The sequence below is a fragment of the Odocoileus virginianus genome, chromosome 2, assembly GCF_023699985.2.
Source record: "Odocoileus virginianus isolate 20LAN1187 ecotype Illinois chromosome 2, Ovbor_1.2, whole genome shotgun sequence".
In the NCBI taxonomy this organism is placed as follows: domain Eukaryota; kingdom Metazoa; phylum Chordata; class Mammalia; order Artiodactyla; family Cervidae; genus Odocoileus; species Odocoileus virginianus.
The window spans coordinates 83,174,543-83,192,934 of NC_069675.1; the positions used below are offsets into that span (position 1 = coordinate 83,174,543).

Below are 18,392 nucleotides of genomic sequence, written 5' to 3' on the forward strand. Positions count from 1 at the left end.
ACCATACAATTGTGCTCATTTCACAAACTAGCAAGGTAATGCTCAAAATCCTTCAAGCTAGGCTTCAATAGTACGTGAAGCATGAACTTCCAGATGTTCAAGCTGGATTTAGAAACGGCAGAGGAATCAGAAACCAAATTGTAACCACCCACTGGATCATAGAAAAGGCAAGGAAATTCCAGAAAAACACATACTTCTGCTTCACTGACTATGCTAAAGCCTTTGACGATGTGAATCACAACCAACTGTGGAAAATTCTTAAAGAGATGGGAATACCAGACCACTTTACCTGCCTCCTGAGAAACCTGTATGCAAATTAAGAAGCAACAGTTAGAACCAAACATGGAACAATGGACTGGTTCAAAATTGAGAAAAAAGTATGCCAAGGCTGTATTCTGTTACCTGCTTACTTAACTTATATGCATAATGCATGAGTGCATGCTAAGTCACTTCAATTGTACCAACCCTGCAACCCTATGAACTGTAGCCCACCAGGCTCCTCTGTCCATATGATTCTCCAGGCAAGAATACTGGAGTGGTTGGCATGACCTCCTCCAGGGGATCTTCCTGACCCTGGGATTGAACCTGAGTCTCTCATGCCTCCTGCACTGGCAGATGGGATTTTTATCACTAGCACCTCCTGGGAAGCCCCCATATGCAGAGTGTATCATTCAAAATGCTGCACTGGATGAATCACAATAGAATCAAGATTGCCTGGAGAAATATCAACAACCTCAGATATGCCGATGATACCACTCTAACGGCAGAAAGTAAAGAGAAACTAAAGAGCCTCTTGATGAAGGTGAAAAAGGAGAATTACAAAGCTGGCTGAAAACTCAACATTAAAAAAACTAAATCATATCATCTGGTCCCATCCCTTCATGGCAAATAGATGGAGAAAAAGTGGAAACAGTGGCAGATTTTATTTTCTTGGGCTCCAAAATTACTGCAGATGGTGACTGCAGCCATGAAATTAAAAGATGCTTGCTCCTTGGAAGAAAAGCTATGACAGACCTAGACAGTGCATTAAAAAGTAGAGGCATTACTTTGCCAACAAAGGTCAAACTGTGATGCCGGAGAAGACTCTTGAGAATCCCTTGGATGGCAAGGAGATCAAATCAGTCAATCCTAAAGGAAATCAACCTTGAATATTCATTGGATGGACTGATGCTGAAGCTGAAGCTCCAATACTTTGGCCACCTGATGTGAAGAGCCGACTCATCGGAAAAGACCCTGATGCTGGGAAGGATTGAAGGCAGAAGGAGAAGGGAGTGACAGAGGATGAGATGGTTGGATGGCATCACCAACTCAATGGACATGAGTTTGAGCAAACTCCAGGAGATAGTGGCAGACAGGGAAACCTGGCATGCTGCAGTCCATGGGGTCGCAAAGAGGTGGCCATGACTTAGCAACTGAACAACAACATCAATAGTTGCTAATAATGGCTGTAATTAACAATGCTCAGTGCTATGGGTTGCATTGAGCCCCCTTGACCAAAATTCATATGCTTAAGTCCCAATCCCCATTACCTCAGGAGTGATGAAGGCTACATGAGATCTTAAGGGCGGACCCTGATCCAGTCTGACATGGTGTCCTTTTAAGAAGAGAATAACACATACATAGATCGAGGGACAACCACGGGACCACACTGTGAGAAGGTAGTCATCTGCCAGCTAAGGAGAGAGATCCCAGGAGAAACCAAACCTGCCAAGAACCTGATCTTGGACTTCCAGCCTCCAAAACTGTGAGAAAGCAAGCGTCTGTGTGCAAGCCATCCAGTCCGGGGTGCTTTGGTGTGGTGGCCCTAGCAAGTGAAGACACTCAAAAAATTCCTGAAAATGTACTAACCGACTCCCAAGTGGGTACTTGCTGGCTCCAGCTGACCATTACTGACCATCTACCACTTTCCGGTTTCCTGACTTGATCGTGGATCCCTCAAGAGCAAGGTCCTGCCTCACTCAGAGGTCATCAAAACACTTTTTAGAAAGAGCCAGAGAGAAAACATATCAGCTGCACACACAGCACAACCTCTGTCACAATACATAAACAAGCCATGTGGCCATGTGCCGGAGGGAGCATCCGGCGGGTGCTGAAATGCAGATTTCATATCATTTCTGTGTATCATGAAATTTTATTCTTTTGATACATTTTTAAACATTCTTAGCTCAGAGTCTGTAAAAAATAGGCATCGGACCAGATTTGGCCCCGGGGCCTGGTGTTCTGACCCCTGACCTTCAGTACATCCCTCCCCCAGCAGAGGGAGGAGGGCTCGGTTAATGTTTGATGAACCAGGGAGAGATGGAATGAAGGTCCACCAGCCTGCCTGGCATTTCAGTCAGCCAAGTCCCCTTCTGGGCAATGTCAGGAATCTTTTTTTAATGCAAAATGTTTTTCTAATGTGCCGAGGGAAAAAGAGCTTTCTGAAATATAAATCAAATCTCTCTCTGCAAGGCAGACCCATCCCCTCCTTGCTGCCTCTAACATTCTAAGTGATGTGTCGTAGAAATAAAATCCAGTAACTCTTCCATTAATACCTTCTGTTTACCGAGCACCTCAAAACTATGTCACATCAAACCTAAGGAGACAGAACTGCTGATCACTGGTTCCCGGGGGTGGCTGGGGATGAGGGGAGGGGCTGCTGATGGGGGACGAGGTCTCTTTCTAAAGTGGGTTGTGTTACCCAACTCTGTGACTATCCCAAAAGCCACTGAAATTGTATCTCTGTAAAGCTGTTTGAAAAACACACAGGACTAGAGTCGCCTAATTCTCACGGTGACAGTTTCTAAATCCAGTCTTTGCTGCTGCTGTCCCTGCAGGGGACAGGAGGGAGGCCCCCTGGCGCCCATCTGCAGGCCTTCCCAAACAGGAGTGCATCACTGGAGGGGGGGGGGGGTCCCTGGGGTCCCACAGGAGAGGCTGCCAACCCCAAGGGGAGTGAGGAGAGGCACAGCAAGATCTCACACAGGCAGCCAGGTTCAAGGCACCTTCTGGAAACAGCTGGAACCTTCCCATTTTCCACCCCCGAGGGCGGGGCACTGCGCCCGTTACTAAACCTGGGATTCAACCTTCCTGGTGCTTCATTGAGAGCTTATCTGCGGGACTCAGGCAGAAGCCAACCAAGAATGGCTCCAAAGCCTGGGGCAGTGATGACTTTCTCTGATTTACATACAGGGAAGCAGGCCACAGGCCCACGGTGGCAGGGACAGGGCAGAGTGCAGCCTGCCCACCGCACCAGGTACACAGGGAAGGCAGGACGAGGACACGGGCCCTGGACAAGGTCCCTGAGCAGCAGGAGCAGCTCCAGAAATGCTTCTTGGGACCAGCGTGGCGGCCTGGGTGCCCGGCCTCTCAAAAAGGAGAACCATCACTCCCAAGGGGTAAAGGGATGGAGGGTGGCCATGGGGCCAGGACACATGAGTTCCGTCCTGGTCGGCCACTGTTTTATCTACGTCTGGTTCCCAGCAAGGCAGGTGACCTGCCTGTGCCTCAAGGCTGTATCTGTAAAATGCATCTAATTCTCCCTGCCCCAGGGTGATTGTGGATGACAGGAACTCAGGGCTGTTGTGAACTCATTGGCTTACTTAAGGGAATAGTTTGGGTGTGGACTTCAGGCAAGGCTGGATCCAGAAAATGAAGTCACGAACACTCTGTTTCTCTGAAAATCAGCTCTCTTCTCCCGTGTGTGGGAAGCTCTGTCAATACAGGCCTGCTTCATGGTTGCAAGGTGGCTGCAGCAGCCCCAAACCCTCTGTACCCTAAACCCCAAGGCCTTAGGGAAAAACAGGGCCTCCGCTAGCTCAAACCAAATGCAAGCCCTAAGCCTGGCCCTGGCTGGCAGTAACCAGATCCTCCTTTCAAACCATCTGACCACGGTGACTGTGGTCACAGGACTTTGACTGTGAGCAACAAGTGTCGTCAGTGGCCTCCGGTGGGAGGAGGGGGTAACCAGCCTTCCAAGGCTCTACCCGTTCTTAAAGCAGATTCCATCTTGCACAGCCAGGAGGGACAGCAACACTGTCTGTCCGCCACGTCACAACCCTATTCAGAGGGTGCAGAGTTAGAGGTCTTCTCTGGGTCACGGGAAGCCTCAGGCAGAGCTTAAACTCTCCGGTCAAGGGCCACACCCAGGAAGCCTCAGCTCCAACCCCCAAACTTGGAGGGCCCTGCTGTCTCCACACCGGCCTGTGTGCAGGAGCAGTCCCCTGTCTCTTGCCCTGCTACCAGCCTGGCCTCAACCCCTCACCTGGCTTGTCCCCAGGTGAGTGTGGCCAAACTGCAAAACTTGCCCTGCTCACATCACGAGCAGTGATGGGTCACACCTGGCCAGCCTGCACTGGCCCCAGAACGCTGCTCTGATGGTACCATCTGGACGTGGGAGGATGGGCATCCTTGGACTCTGATTATGAGGACAAGCCAATTCCAGGAAGTTACATGACTACCTGGACACTGACCCCTCTATGAACTCCCTTTAGACATAAGGTGTCCTTCCATCCTGCCCTCCACTCTCCTGTCCGTCCCAACTTCACACCTACTTTCAGGTCATTCCTTACAGCTACATCCCTGAGGGTCACTAATTCATCAGCCATGTCCAATCGTACTAAGCAGGCTCTTTTTTAAAGCTCTAAGAGCTTGAATCCCAGTAGTATTGTATTCTTAAAAATTCTAGCTGGCTCTTTAAAAATCGGCCTGTTATTTCTTTATAGTTCTGTTCTTTGCGGTTTGATTCACTTTTTCCTTTGATCACATGTGTGTGTCAGTCGTTCAGTCGTGTCCGACTCTGCAACCCCATGGGCTGTAGCTCACTGGGCTCCTCTGTACAAGGGATTCTCCAGGCAAGAGTACTTGTTATCTTATTAATCCACATTCTTGAGATGTTTATACCCATTGTTCCTACAGTCATGTGGCTTGTTTCTTTGAATGTTTTTTTAACAATAGTATTTTATTTAACTTTATTTGGACTCCATCGGGTCTTAATTGCAATACCCCAGCTTCTCTCTAGCTGTGGCACACAGCCTTAGTTGCCCTGCCACATGTGAGATCTTAGTTCCCCAGACCAGGGATCGAACTCACGTCCTCTGTATTGGAAGGCGGATTCCTGACCACTGGACCGCCAGGGAAGCCCTTCCCTTGTACGTCGTTATGTGGGAACCACGCACAACTGGGTTGGGGGTATGCATCTCCAAGTTTCTAGACCACAAATCCGAGAGGCCTACCTAGGGTTTTGCCTTTTTCAAAGTCCAGAAAGATCAACACCTTCATCCTCTCCCCAGGGCTAATGGGATTATTAAACTCTATTTCTGTTCAACTTCCTGCTTTGTGCAGATGTTTTGGTTCTAACTCCTCCTATGGTGCAGATCAACCCCTCCCAGCCAACCCAAGGGTGTTTGGTCCTTTACCCTGATTTCTCTAAGGAACCAACAAGAGAAATTGTTGGTTCCTTAGAGAAACCAACAGGGCTTTTCCAAGCAGTCTCCCAGGGTCACTGTCTTTGTTCCCAGCATCTGAGAATCTTCCTTTCTTAGGAACTCAGCAGCCATTTAACTTTTATTTATCACTGGGAGGTGTCCGAAGCAGGAGGGTTTTCAGGCACCATCTTGCTGGAGCCACACTTTAATCCTTAGAGCCAAACTATGGTTTATCCAGTAGTCATGTACAGATGTGAGCATTGGACCATAAAGTCTATGCGCTGAAGAATTGTTGCTTTCGAACTACAGTGTTGGAGAAAACTCTTGAGAGTCCCTTAGACAGCAAGATCAAACCAGTCAATCCTAAAGGAAATCAACCTTAAATATTCATTGGAAAGTCTGACGTTGACGCTGAAGTTCCAATACTATGGCCACCTGATGTGAAGAGCCAACTCACTGGAAAAGACACTGATGCTGGGAAAGATTGAAGGCAGGAGAAGAGGGCGACAGAGGATGAGATGGTTGGAAGGCATCATTGACACAAAACTCACGGACATCAATTTTGAGCAAACTCCGAGAGCTAGTGAAGGCCAGGGAAGCCCAGTGTGCTGCAGTCCATGGGATTGGACACAACTGAACAAGGGGGTTGTAGTTACTGAATCCACTCCAAGGAATGACTGTGCCCAGAGAGTATAGCAGGAGGTGGAGCCCCCTCTACAGAAGGGGATGGGGTAGATAGGGTCCAAGCAAAGTCTTTGCTGGTCTGAATGGGCCAAGCCATGCAATTGTGTGGCCTCAAAGCTGCGGTCACTCACTGAGGGGCTGGGATTGTCTTGCTCTTGATCAGGATCTTGATCCTACTGAACAGCTCCCTGGCCAGTCGTGTGACTCTTTGTGACCCCATGGACTATAGAGTCCATGGAATTCTCCAGGCCAGAATACTGGAGTGGGTAGCCTTTCCCTGCTCCAGGGGATCTTCCTGACCAAGGAATTGAACCCAGGTCTCTCGCATTGCAGGTGGACTCTTTACCAGCTGAGCAACCAGGGAAGCCCAAGAATACTGGATTGGGTACCCTACCCCTTCTCTAGCATATCTTCCCCACCCAGGAATCAAACCCAGGTCTCTCACATTGCAGGCAGATTCTTTACAACTGAGCTATCAGGGAAGCCCCTCCCTGGCCAGAGGGCACTTATAATAAATACCATCTCTGCAAGGAGCCAGTCCTCAGGCTGGATCAAAGGCCAGGCAATGCCTGGCAGGCAAGGGGGGGCTCCCACCACTGTTATGGCAGCCAGGCTGGGCCACACCAAGGGAGCAGAACCCCAGGGATCAGGAGTGATTAAATGTGCCTCCTACGTAAGTGTTGGGGCTCAGTACATCTGGAGCCCAATCAGAAAGCACATCCAGGGAAACCGGAAAGTGGGATCCAGGCTACTAGGTTTTTTAAAGCCCATGGGCGATTATAATGTCCACCAGAGTTGAAAACCACTGGTTTGAACCATATAAAGTCCATCCCAATGTCAAATGTTTCAGAATCTCCCAAGGTAAACTCATTAAAACTGTGGGCTCCCTAGTTTCACCCCCAAGATCAATGCAGCAAAGGCAGTTCAGGCCCAGTGGTCTGACCACACTGATGCAGGTCCTCCAAGTGAAGTGTGGGGGCTGTATCTGAGGGCTCGAGCAGCCAGCATAGGTGGATCGCAACAAAAGACGTGACCTTGGGCTGCCCGCTTGGAGGCTAATAGTTGATGGTCCTTAGAGCACAGCTGCCTGGAAGTATCTGATGGTGTTTTGGGGATAAAAGGCAAAACTCCCCAAAGAGACTCCTCCAGGACATAGAACACACTTCTAACCACTCCAAATGCCAGCACAAATTCAATGGCATCCACCAGCCACTCCAAGGGCATAATCCTTGGAGGCTGTGTGATAAGATAGTTGTTGTCTCTTGTGACTTTGTGGACTATAGCTCACCGGGCTCCTCTGTCCATGGGATTCCCCACCCAGGGACTGAACCTACACCTTCTGCATTGGCAGGCAGATTCTTTACCACCGAGCTATGAGGGAAGCCCAAACTCCAAGACAGGAAGTGGCTAAAATCTGCGCCTTCTGAGTGAACATTCTTCATAGCAGTACAGGGAAGGAATCTCAGTGCAAGGAAGCAGAAGAAAAGCAGTTGGGAAGACTCATCGGTAACCCCACCTCCACCAGGGAAAGCATTATCTCCACACTCCTAAATGCTCCCCACCAACCAGCATCCCCATCGCTGTCTCCCCTGGTTTGGCTCCAGAACTGCATCCTCATCTAACTGGGATTTACTTAGGCACCCCGCTTCCGCCTGAGGGGTAAACCTAAACCTCACAGGGAGGGCTCTGCCCTTTGTCCCACCTCTGACACCCAGCGGGGAACCTGCCATTTGCTCAATGAATGACTGTACATCACCAGTGGGGATACAATGAGTAATTTGTTAGTTTAAGGATGCACAGGTGAAGGGAAGTGGGATTGCCCCAGGAAAGGGAATTTACAGACAAGACGGACAGCCTGATGAGGGCCAGCAAAGCAAAACCCTAGTCCAGGAGACCCAGGCCCTGAGAGGTGGCTCACCCGAGGCTGTGAGCCAAGTTCAACTCCCTTTCTCCTAGTTTCACAAACCCATGTGCAGTTCGGCAAATGCTTCGGGGAATCACCCTTCAAGTGAACCCATTTCCCACAACTTGTGCTAAAACAGCCAAGACAAAGCCCCCTCCCCAGAACTGCAGAAAGCAAATGAACCCCTACGCAATATTTATGAAATACTTTCTAGTTTTTTCTTCCTAGATTGAAACACAAATGTTAACAAGGAACTGACACAAGAACAGTTTTATTGAAATCACTGAACACTTGTGCAGTACTCAATATTAGGATTTTGAGACGTTTTAGACAAAATCTGTTTCCCTTTAAACAGATGAAGAAACCGGATCCTAACTGGTGGAAGTTAATGCTTGTATCACACAGCTAATGGGAGGTAGAATCCTAAAATTTGCTTCCAACTTCCACCTGTACCTGACCATGCCAGCTAAAGTGTTTATTTTTGTGTTGCCTAAGTTTAAGGACCATATAATCTGGATTAACTTTACAACAATAATTTAAAAGATAGAGAAGGATCCCATATTACAGAAAATTTTAAATCAACTATTTTACCATTTATACAATGAAGAAAACTGACAACAGGACAGGCCAGTGGTCAGCCAACACACAACACAATGTGTTAACAAACAGCCGAGAGATTGATGGGTGTCACTTATTTCCTTCCATATTACATCTTGCCTTTTTTGGAGGGAGGAAGGAATAAAAAGGCAGATTCATTCAAACCAGCCCTATTAAATATACCAATTAAGTTTATACTTTCTTTTATGAAATTAATATTTGAGTGGAACATGTATTAATTATTCACATAACACTAGTTTTCTACTGCAGTTTAAGAATCCAGCAGATGATGCTAAGGTTTAGGCAAATCCTAGAAGTCATTGCACTGAATGGTAACTACTCAATTATGAACTGGAAAATAATACTGGGTAATTATTTCAAAGTATAAACTACAGATATAATATTAAAAAAACATAGATAGTAGAAAACTTTTCTAACTTAAAAGTATAAATGGTTAAGTCAACAGTACCTACTTACAAATTTCACAAAATCAGAATAAACACTCAACTTTTAGGAGGGGACATTTCAGTCCTGCCTTTACCACTTAATAGGAGAAAGATCTTATATAGGTGGGTCCTTTCGTTCAAGGGTGATTTCAAAACCAACTTACAATGTTAATATTATATCTTGGATCCCTGCTAAGAAGACTCTTCAAGGATCTTTCATACTAACTTGAAGTTGAGGAACATACAATTTGAGAAACTAAATGATACAGCCCCTCCCACACACCCAGGTAACCTACAGAGCCTGGATCTGAACTTTAGTTCCTAGAGATCTCTCATCTCTTATCCTGAGATACTCAACCTGGGCTCTACAACAGGACACAACTTGTGTTCCAGGGGGCACCACCTGGCTGATACTAATACCTAGGCGTGCACAGGATTGAGTCAAAAAAGCGCTTCAATTCAATTCATTCAAGGAAAGAAGAAAACTAACATGCTTAGTTTACATAGGTTTAACCTACTCTGGTCACCCAGTAAACCTTGAATTGGCTCCCACTATTGGTAAATAGAATACTTTTGTATTTGGTACAGAAACAAAAAAATTTAGGTAAAATCAAGCCTTTACCCTGACAGTTCAAACTATGTTTATTTGTGTGTAAAGTGCCAGTTTTATATACAAATCATAAGTAAACTTTAAAATCTGCTCAGAAGCAGTGAGTCTGATGTCTTCCTACAGTCTTGTGGCAGTTACTCTTTAATCTTTCCGGATCAAACTTGCTGGAGTCCCTACACTTGGAGGCCAAGAAAGCAGCTGTTAAGAGCCAAAGTAAGTCCTGTTCAGCTAGCCTGCTTGCAAAACCCAAACACGGACAAGATCTTTCAAGAACCTGAGTAGCTTTTGACTACTTTCCATCTAGGTGACCCCACTAGCATTAACAGGATTGATTTTGAGGTAGCTACACAGTGCTAAAGATGCCATTAGTGAACATGATGGACAATTCATGGTGTAGCTCGTTGATATGGTTCAAGTAGCTGATTTTTTTCTTTTTTGATGAGAAGGAAAAAAAAAAATCAGCAAGGTAAGAGCACATCTTCAGGTCACTTAGAAGTCGGCATCCAACGTAAAGGAATTCTCTGTCGGACTTGACATCACTCCCATCCTCTGATACTCGCCTACTCTCTTCTCAAAGAAGTTAGTCTTCCCCTCCAGTGAAATATTTTCCATAAAGTCAAATGGATTTTCTACTCTGAAAACCTGAAAAGGTTCATAGTAGAACGTAAGCACAGAACACCGGTTTCAGAAAGAACCAGAGGGCTATCCACAATACTTTACCTTGCTAAAGCCCAGCTCCAGCATAAGTCTATCTGCCACGAACTCAATGTACTGCTTCATCAAAGTGCAATTCATCCCAATGAGCTTCACAGGCAGGGCCTCTGTGAGGAACTCCTAGGGGCCAGAGCACAGCTTCTCAATAATACAGAAGCATTAAGAGGTCTTCTAGCAAGCACAAGGCCTCCCCGTGTTACCCACCTGTTCTATCCTAACTGCATTGACGATTATTTCTTTTACTCTCTGTTCCGAAGGTTTGTGCAACAGGTGTTTGAACATAAGGCAGGCAAAGTCACAGTGCAAACCCTAGAAGAAAAAGGTTTAAAGTCACCAACAGAGCAGTAGACTTCTATCATTAACGTGGAAGAGGAAACTGTTAGGCTGGCATTCTTGTTAGACATCCTATGTGGTCAGACTAAAGCATTTCAAATGTCAAGGGGAAGATGACTCAACTGCTGTGTCACCTAGACAGGCTTGGCCCCACCCTGGGCCCCCTAGAGGACAGTGAGACAGGTCTGGTCCTCACTCCTCTGTGGTTGCCAAGGAGTGGGAGGAACTTTTTCTCAACATTCTTCCTTCCTACAGCCCTGAGCTCTAACATTCACCACCACTACTTCCAGCAGGAAAGGCAAAACTCTGAATAGCCTGGTTAGTTTTTAGATTTATAACCTAATGTCTGGGAAATCAGTAATAGTAATGCAATTCCAAGTGAATCAAGTCTGCAAGTCTTAGTGCATTAAATCCCAAGTAAAGTTGATGGGAGTGGTTTCCCTGATAGCTCAATGGTAAAGAATTCGCCTGCCAATGCAGGAGATGCAGGTTCGATCCCTGGGTTAGGAAGATCCCCTGGAGAAGGGAATGGCAACACTCTAGTATCTCTTGCCTGCAAAATTTCAAGGACAGAGAAGACTGGCAGGCTACACAGTTCACAGGGTCGCAGAGTCAGACATGACTGAGAATACACACACCCAGACAATGCTGATGGAGTTATATAGAACATCTGGGCACCTTTACTTTCCTCTTTGGCATTTTAATCCAAGTGTATTCAAAGACATACTGGACCAGAATGGATTCACTGAGATGTTCTCTAACTAGGTGAAGTACAGAAGGATCACACAGAAGACCAGGTAGAAATAATATTACTTCCCCTAAAAAAAAAATTCCATACAGAGAAATACCTATTTATACTGAGAATATGAGTAAAATAATTTCAGCAAATTATTTCATTCTCTGCCAAGATGCCTATGGTTGAACCCACAAGTTAAATGTGCATTTAAGGCAATCTCACATCTCCGGTTCCCTTCAATGAACATGGGGTTGTAGGTGTTTGGGGTGCAGATCAGCATGTTTTCTGAATTAGACTCACCTCATCTCTGCTAATAAGTTCATTGGAAAACGTGAGGCCAGGCATCAGTCCTCGTTTCTTGAGCCAGAATATTGACGCAAAAGAACCGGAAAAGAAGATGCCTTCCACTGCGGCAAAGGCTACCACACGTTCTCCTAGAGTTAAAAACAAAATATTTCTGTGAGTGTCTGTGTTCATAGGAACAAACCAGTAACATCACTTAGAAAATGAAGCTCAGGGGTAAGTAGGGCCAAGGTCCCTTACCATATGTAGCTTCTTTGTCCCCAATCCAGCGCAAGGCCCAATCTGCCTTCTTCTTCACACAAGGCATCGTCTCAATGGCGTTGAAGAGAAATTCCCTGGTAGGCACACACAGATGATCAGCCATTCTAGCAAAGACTTCTAGTATCAGCTTCGAGGTAAGAGCACTGGGACCAAGACCAACTGGCCCTACACTCACCCAGGCCTTCCTCATTACTCTCTTCCTCCCTGCGCCTACTTTGGGAGTCCAGAGATTCCCCAGCCTGTCCCAGTGAGCTGTCAAATCTAAGTTTTAGATCATCAGACAGCCTCTTGGAATGTTTTCTCAGAAGGCATTAGATTGGATGTTTACTAGTATGTTTCCAGCTCTCAAAGGATGGAGTAACCTTCTATCTGTTTTTAGCAATTGACTAGTAAAGTGAATTTAGGCCTGTTCTTAAGAGTAGACATGACCATGGGTGCTAGGAGTTTCTTTGACTTACTCATTTTAGAGTCATTTTTCTATCCCTATACGATTTCAAAAAGTAACAACTAGTAATCCTAAATAAATATGTTGGCATATCACCAGCCAAATACTCACCTTTCTTTGGAATCTTTAATGTAAGTGTCAATAAGGAGACTATACATTTCAGAATGTATGTTTTCCATGGCAATTTGGAAGCCATAGAAACAACGGGCTTCGGTAATCTGAACTTCTTGGCTAAACCGCTCCACCTAGTGGTAAAACACAAAGATCATTTTACAGAAAATCGACCAGCAGCAATTCAGTCAATGAACACTGGTTGCCTCACACTTCCATTTTCGTATCATTATAAACTAGACATAGTAATTCATTTTCATTCATTGTAAGGAGGATGCACTCAAGACATATATTCGACCATTTATTAAAAAAAAAAAAAACAGTAAAGCCACAAAAAGGAGAGCAAATAGATAGTTACTAGGGTTCTGGATCTATTAGTATCACTTAGTTAAGTCGCTCAATCGTGTCCGACTCTTTGTGACCCAATGGACTGTAGCCCATCAGGCTCCTCCGTCCATGGGATTCTCCAGGCAAGAATACTGGAGTGGGTTGGGTTGCCATTTCCTTCACTTAACATTGTCTTAACATTGTTTCTGTACAGTTGGGGGAAAAAATACCATAAGGAAGAAAATAACTGCAAAGTACACTATAGAACAGAAAATACCATAGAATATAAAACCCTGATTTACAGATATAGATATATACATATTGTGTGCAAAATTTTAAAAGACAAAAAAGAGAATTGTTAGTTCTCACGTAAATCTTGAGTAAAGGTACTTTTTCCGGGGGGGGGGTGGGGGGGGTGGGAGGGGAGGGAGACGGGGGAACTCACCAAATTTTCATTTACTATGCCATCACTTGCTGCAAAGAAAGCCAGCACATGGGAAATAAAATATCTCTCCTCAGGCTTCAGGGCTTCCCAGTGCTGAATGTCCTTGGAAAGGTCCACCTGAAATACAGAAGTTCACAAAGGGTTCAAGCCAGCAGGACCTTCACTCATACGCCTAATGGTTCAACTTTAATGAGTCTACTAGTACCACCTGATTTATATACCCCTCCCATGTTCTGCCAATTTGAACATCTCACATTCTGAGTGGACAACCATTCCAAATAGGGAGAGGGAGGACAGCAAAGCATATTTTAAACATGTTATAGCCGACCCGGCTGGGGTCTTCCTCTAGAGAGGCAATGGGCAAAGGGTCTTTGAAGTCTCCTAGTTGCTGCATCTGATTACCTCCTCAGCTGTCCAAAAGGAAGCCTCAGCTTTCTTATACATCTGCCAAATATCATGGTATTCAATAGGAAAGATGACAAAGCGGCGGGGATTTTCTCTCAGAAGTGGTTCGTCCTCCACACTGGGGGCAGATAGCTTAGGGTTCTGTTGGGAGAGGAAAATAAAAGGGGAAAAAACTGTTCAGTATAGGGCGAATCATGAAACTGTCATTTCTTTTTCAAGCAGAATACCGCCAATGATCAGAAATCCCATGGGCCTGAATGTAAGTCGGTTGTCATACTTGGATTCTATAGGAGTATAGAGAAATAGGAAATGTCCAGATGTGCAATGGTGCTGGGGAGGGAACAGACTTTGGCGGGAAAGCAGCGCGGGCCCGGGAAAGGTGGGTAGGGTTTGAGAGCAGACAATGAGGCTTTGGCGCCAAGCAGGCTCCACCCGCACCGCCTGGCCTGCAGCGCCCCCTCGCCGCGCGCCCCCGCCGCAGCCCACCTACTCACCGGCTCTGAGGGCTCCTGGAAGATCCTCCTCGCGGTCTTGCTGGCCAGCACGCGGGTCCCGCTGAGGGAAGGGGGCTGCAGGGAGGTGCGGGGTCAGAGGCCTGCCAGCGCCCCCACCCACCCACAGGACCCCGCCGCCCGGCCCCCGACCCCCGCCCCCCGGGGAGCTCACAGTGTTCTCCTTGTCCGCTAGGCTGAGCCCCTTCAGGGGCGAGAGCTGCTGCTGCTGCGGGTCAGCGATGGTGGCGAGCGGGACGCGGACGGAGAGCATGGTGACGAGAAGGCTAGTGCGGTGGGGTTGCGCGCCAGTCCCGAGAGCCCCTGCACGGCCCCGCGGGGGAATATTTAAAGCCCCAGGCGCCGGCCCAGTGGGCGGGGCCACTTCCCCATTGGCTGGATCCAGGCTGGCCCCGCCCACCCCACACAGATTCAAGCGCAGCGCGGGAGCTCAGTCTGGCCCCAAGGCCCGGGACCCCCGGGCACCTGCCCCTCCCAGGCCTCTGGGGGGCCGCGAGCGCCGCCGCCCGCCTCCCCGAGGACCTCGTCGGACAAAGGCTGCAGCCCCTGCGCGCTCCGTGCGCCCTGGCGGGCGCGCGGGCTCTCTCGCGCTTCCCCTGAACGGTTTGGGATTGAATGAAGCAACGCGATTGGAGCCCGCCGGCCCGCGAGCGGGAGCGAATTCCCCACCCCCGCAGAGCCCCACCTCTCTGAAGACGTCTCTGGAACCCGGCTCTCGGTTCCGCGTAAATAGTTTTTGCAGATGGGCTTGGTACGGAGGCCCGTAAAACGCCCCTGGCTGCGAGGGAGATGTGGCTGCGGCGATCTGGATAGGTGTGTGTACCCGGGTGGGGGTTCCAGGTCCCTGAGGTCCGGCAAAGGTGGGGGCTGGCCGGTGGTGACCGCCTAACGGTTAGAGCCGCGGAACTACAGGGTCCCCGGGGTGCATTGGCTGTGTCACTTGGACACGTCATCTGTTGTCCCCTCGCTGGTAAAATGGGCTTGTAGCCATATCTAAGCTGTGGGCTTTCTAATAAAACGAGAAGACTAAATGAGGTCATGAACAATAAGAAGTCCATTGTAAACCTTCAAGCTGATAACAGAGAGAGAGGGTCTTTGGTGAAGTTTCCCCCTGAAATCTCGTCCTCAACGTCGACAGTGCTTTAAAAATTGCAATCTGAGCGAAGATTCAGAGAAAAAGTTCAGAGGATGATTGAATAACTAGGACTTCATATTACTGCTTTAAAAGTGAAAAGTGAAGTCCGTTCAGTCGTGTCCGACTCTTTGCAACCCCATGAACTGTAGCCTGCCAGACTGCTCTGTCCATGGAATTTTCCAGGCAAGGATACTGGAGTGGGTTGCCATTTCCTTCTCTAGGGGATATTCCCAAACCAGGGATCGAACCCCGGTCTCCCGCACTGCAGGCAGACGTTTTACGTCTGAGCCACCAGGGAAGCCCAAAGAAGCCCATTTACTGCTTATTGGGCCTCAAAGAGCTTGAAGAGGAGGTTGAAAACCTCCATTGAGGTGATGGTGGAGACATAAACTTAGTAACATTTTAATTTTACTTTACACTTGGTCTTTCAAATTTGCCATAGATTTTTGCCCTGCATGTGGCAAAACGCCAGAAATGACTGATGAGACAGAAATGTTAGGATCCAGAAAAGAAATGATTAACTAGGATAAGTTCTAACAGCGCACACACTCAGGGCTGTCACTGAGTGAGGCTTGGACTTTGTACAATGTCTTTTCTAGATCAAATACTTTAAAGAGGTGAGGGTAGGGAAGATACCCTCCCCACAGAGGTCTATTTCTTAGAGTACTGTATACTGTGTTTAAAGTATTCTCTAAGCCTGAGAAGAAAGATCAGCGACTATCACATCTCTTAGACAAAGCAACAACTAACACTTTGGTCTCAATCGTGTGTTTGAAAGCAACTCACAGACATTGTCAATTTCCCCGTCGGCATGTACCTCCAGAAAATGGGTATTTTTATTGACAGATGTGATCATAGCTTTATCAGCCATAAAACTAACAAAACTATCGAAAAGTCCTTGGTATCCTCTAATACCTGACTCACATTCCGATTTCGGGGAATTCATATCCGACCTGCTCCTTTTGGTTGATGGTGCCTTTTTATAAGCTCCTGCTATATAGTCTGTGCACGGGTACCATAAAGGATCACTCTGAGAGCCAGAAGCTGTGACTTCATTTTCGGCTGAACAGCCACGAGGCAGTGGTGGTGGGGGTGGGGGGCGGTAAACCGCCTTCCTCACCGTCCCCTCCTCCCACCTCTGAGTCATTCCGGCATGTCCCGACTTCCCCCTACATAGGCTTTTTACTGCTCTCACTTTATAAAGGAGGAAGCAAGGGCCGAAGGCTACGTGGCCCCGCCGAGGGGTCACACAGCCGAGTCAAGGTTCTGGCCTGCAGTGGCCCCGTCCGTCTCTTTGCCTGGGTACTGTAGAGAGAAAGGGCCCCGGCGGGAACAGGTTTGGCCCAGTCCCGGAAGAGACTGCCGGAATGTTCCCGGCAGCCGCCAAGCGCTGAGATCCGCCTGGGATCTTCCCCCTGTTCCCTTCCGCGCCAGTTTTGACAGCTACTCGGCGACTGGTCCACACACGGAGGCTCCGCCCCCAACTTCCGGGAGACCGTGCTCATTCATAGCTTTGGGATCCCACGCCGGCCACCGCAAGCCGCACCCCGCTTCCGCCGCCCGCCCCCAGTGGCCACGCCCCCCGAAGTCGCACCTTTTTTTCCGCCTGGAGGCGCGTGAGATGAGGCGCAGTGACTTCTACCCGGCCCCTCGCTCTCTCCACTCCCAGGCAGCATCATTAAGCGTCAGCCCACCCAGGGAGCTCAAGTGAGTTTCCCGATGCCGCTCATGCCTCCATATATACCTGGCATCGTGCTGGAGACTGTCATAATAATACTAATGACGATGACCCTATAGCCGCTGGACCAGGCGATTTACACTTTAATCCAGAGGCAGTGGGAAAGTAGGTGTTTTCAGCCCTGTTCTTAGGTTGAGACTGAGGCCCGAGAGGCAAGGAGGCTGCCAAGGTCACACAGCTCCTTTCACTGCACAGCTGCAACTTTTCTTTCCCAACTTTTTATTAACAGTATTTTCAACAGGGATTTCCCTGATGGTGGCCCAGTGGATAAGAATCTGCCTCCCAATGCAGGGGACTCGGGTTCCATCCCTGGTCCAGGACGATCCCACATGCCTTGTAGCAACAGAGCCCGTGGGCCACAGCTACAGAGCCCACGTGCCCTGGAACCCAGAGCTCCAGAACAAGAGAAGCAGTGGAAGTGAGAAGCCCCTGCTCCCAGCAACTAGAGAAAGCCCCCGCACAGCAACCAGGACCTAGTACAGCCAAAACATAAAATAATAATAAATAAATGATTTTTTTTTTAATTTAAGGAATGTATTCTACAGGGATTTCCCTCATAGTCCAGTGGCTAAGACTCCAGGCTCCCAATATAGGGGTCCTAGGTTCAATCCCTGGTCAGGGAAGTAAATCCCACATGCCGCATCTAAGACCTCACACAGCCAGATAAATATATATATATATATATATATATATATATATATATTTAATGTTTTCAACATACAGAAAAATGGGACGAAGTCTACAGTGTTCACCCATCATATAAGATTCAACAGTTGTTTCTCTTTTGCCCTATTTGCTCCATCCCAATCTACAGGTATGTGACACTTTGTTTTTTTCTGGATCATTTGATGTGGGTTGTAGATATGACACTTCACACCTAGATATTTCAGCATACTGCAGCATGTAGCTCCTAAAAGTATCCACATTTTCTAACATAACCACAATACCATATTCAGACCTAAGAAAACTAACATCAAATTCTGTATATCACTTAATATCTAGTCTATAAGTCTCTTAATTTGGTTTGTTCATTTTTGGTGCAGGATCCTATTAAACGCATGCATTATAGTTGGTTATTGTGTCTTTTTAGTCTCTTTTGATTCGAACAACTCCTCCACCTTTTTCCCCCATGACACTGACTTTTCAAAGTCCAGGCTAGTTTTCTTGTAGACTGTCCCACATTCTACATTTATCTCGTGTGTCTTCACATTATCATTTAACTTGTTCTGCTAATCCTGTATTTAAACTGAAAGATCTAAAGGCTTTATTAGGTTATCTTTTT

At 47.4% G+C, this 18,392-nt stretch overlaps 1 protein-coding gene across 1 annotated transcript; it reads right to left on the reverse strand.

Annotated features, from left to right (window-relative positions):
- Window positions 1-8,553: 8,553 nt before the first annotated feature.
- RRM2 (ribonucleotide reductase regulatory subunit M2) lies at window positions 8,554-14,542 on the reverse strand. Its single transcript, XM_020892454.2, has 10 exons — window positions 14,392-14,542; window positions 14,220-14,294; window positions 13,723-13,866; window positions 13,321-13,437; window positions 12,549-12,682; window positions 11,972-12,066; window positions 11,729-11,862; window positions 10,564-10,668; window positions 10,366-10,479; window positions 8,554-10,287 (listed from the first exon to the last, which is right to left on the reverse strand). The coding sequence occupies exons 1-10, from the start codon at window positions 14,488-14,490 to the stop codon at window positions 10,135-10,137; spliced, it is 1,170 nt and encodes a 389-aa protein (XP_020748113.1). The 5' UTR covers window positions 14,491-14,542; the 3' UTR covers window positions 8,554-10,134.
- Window positions 14,543-18,392: the final 3,850 nt, after the last annotated feature.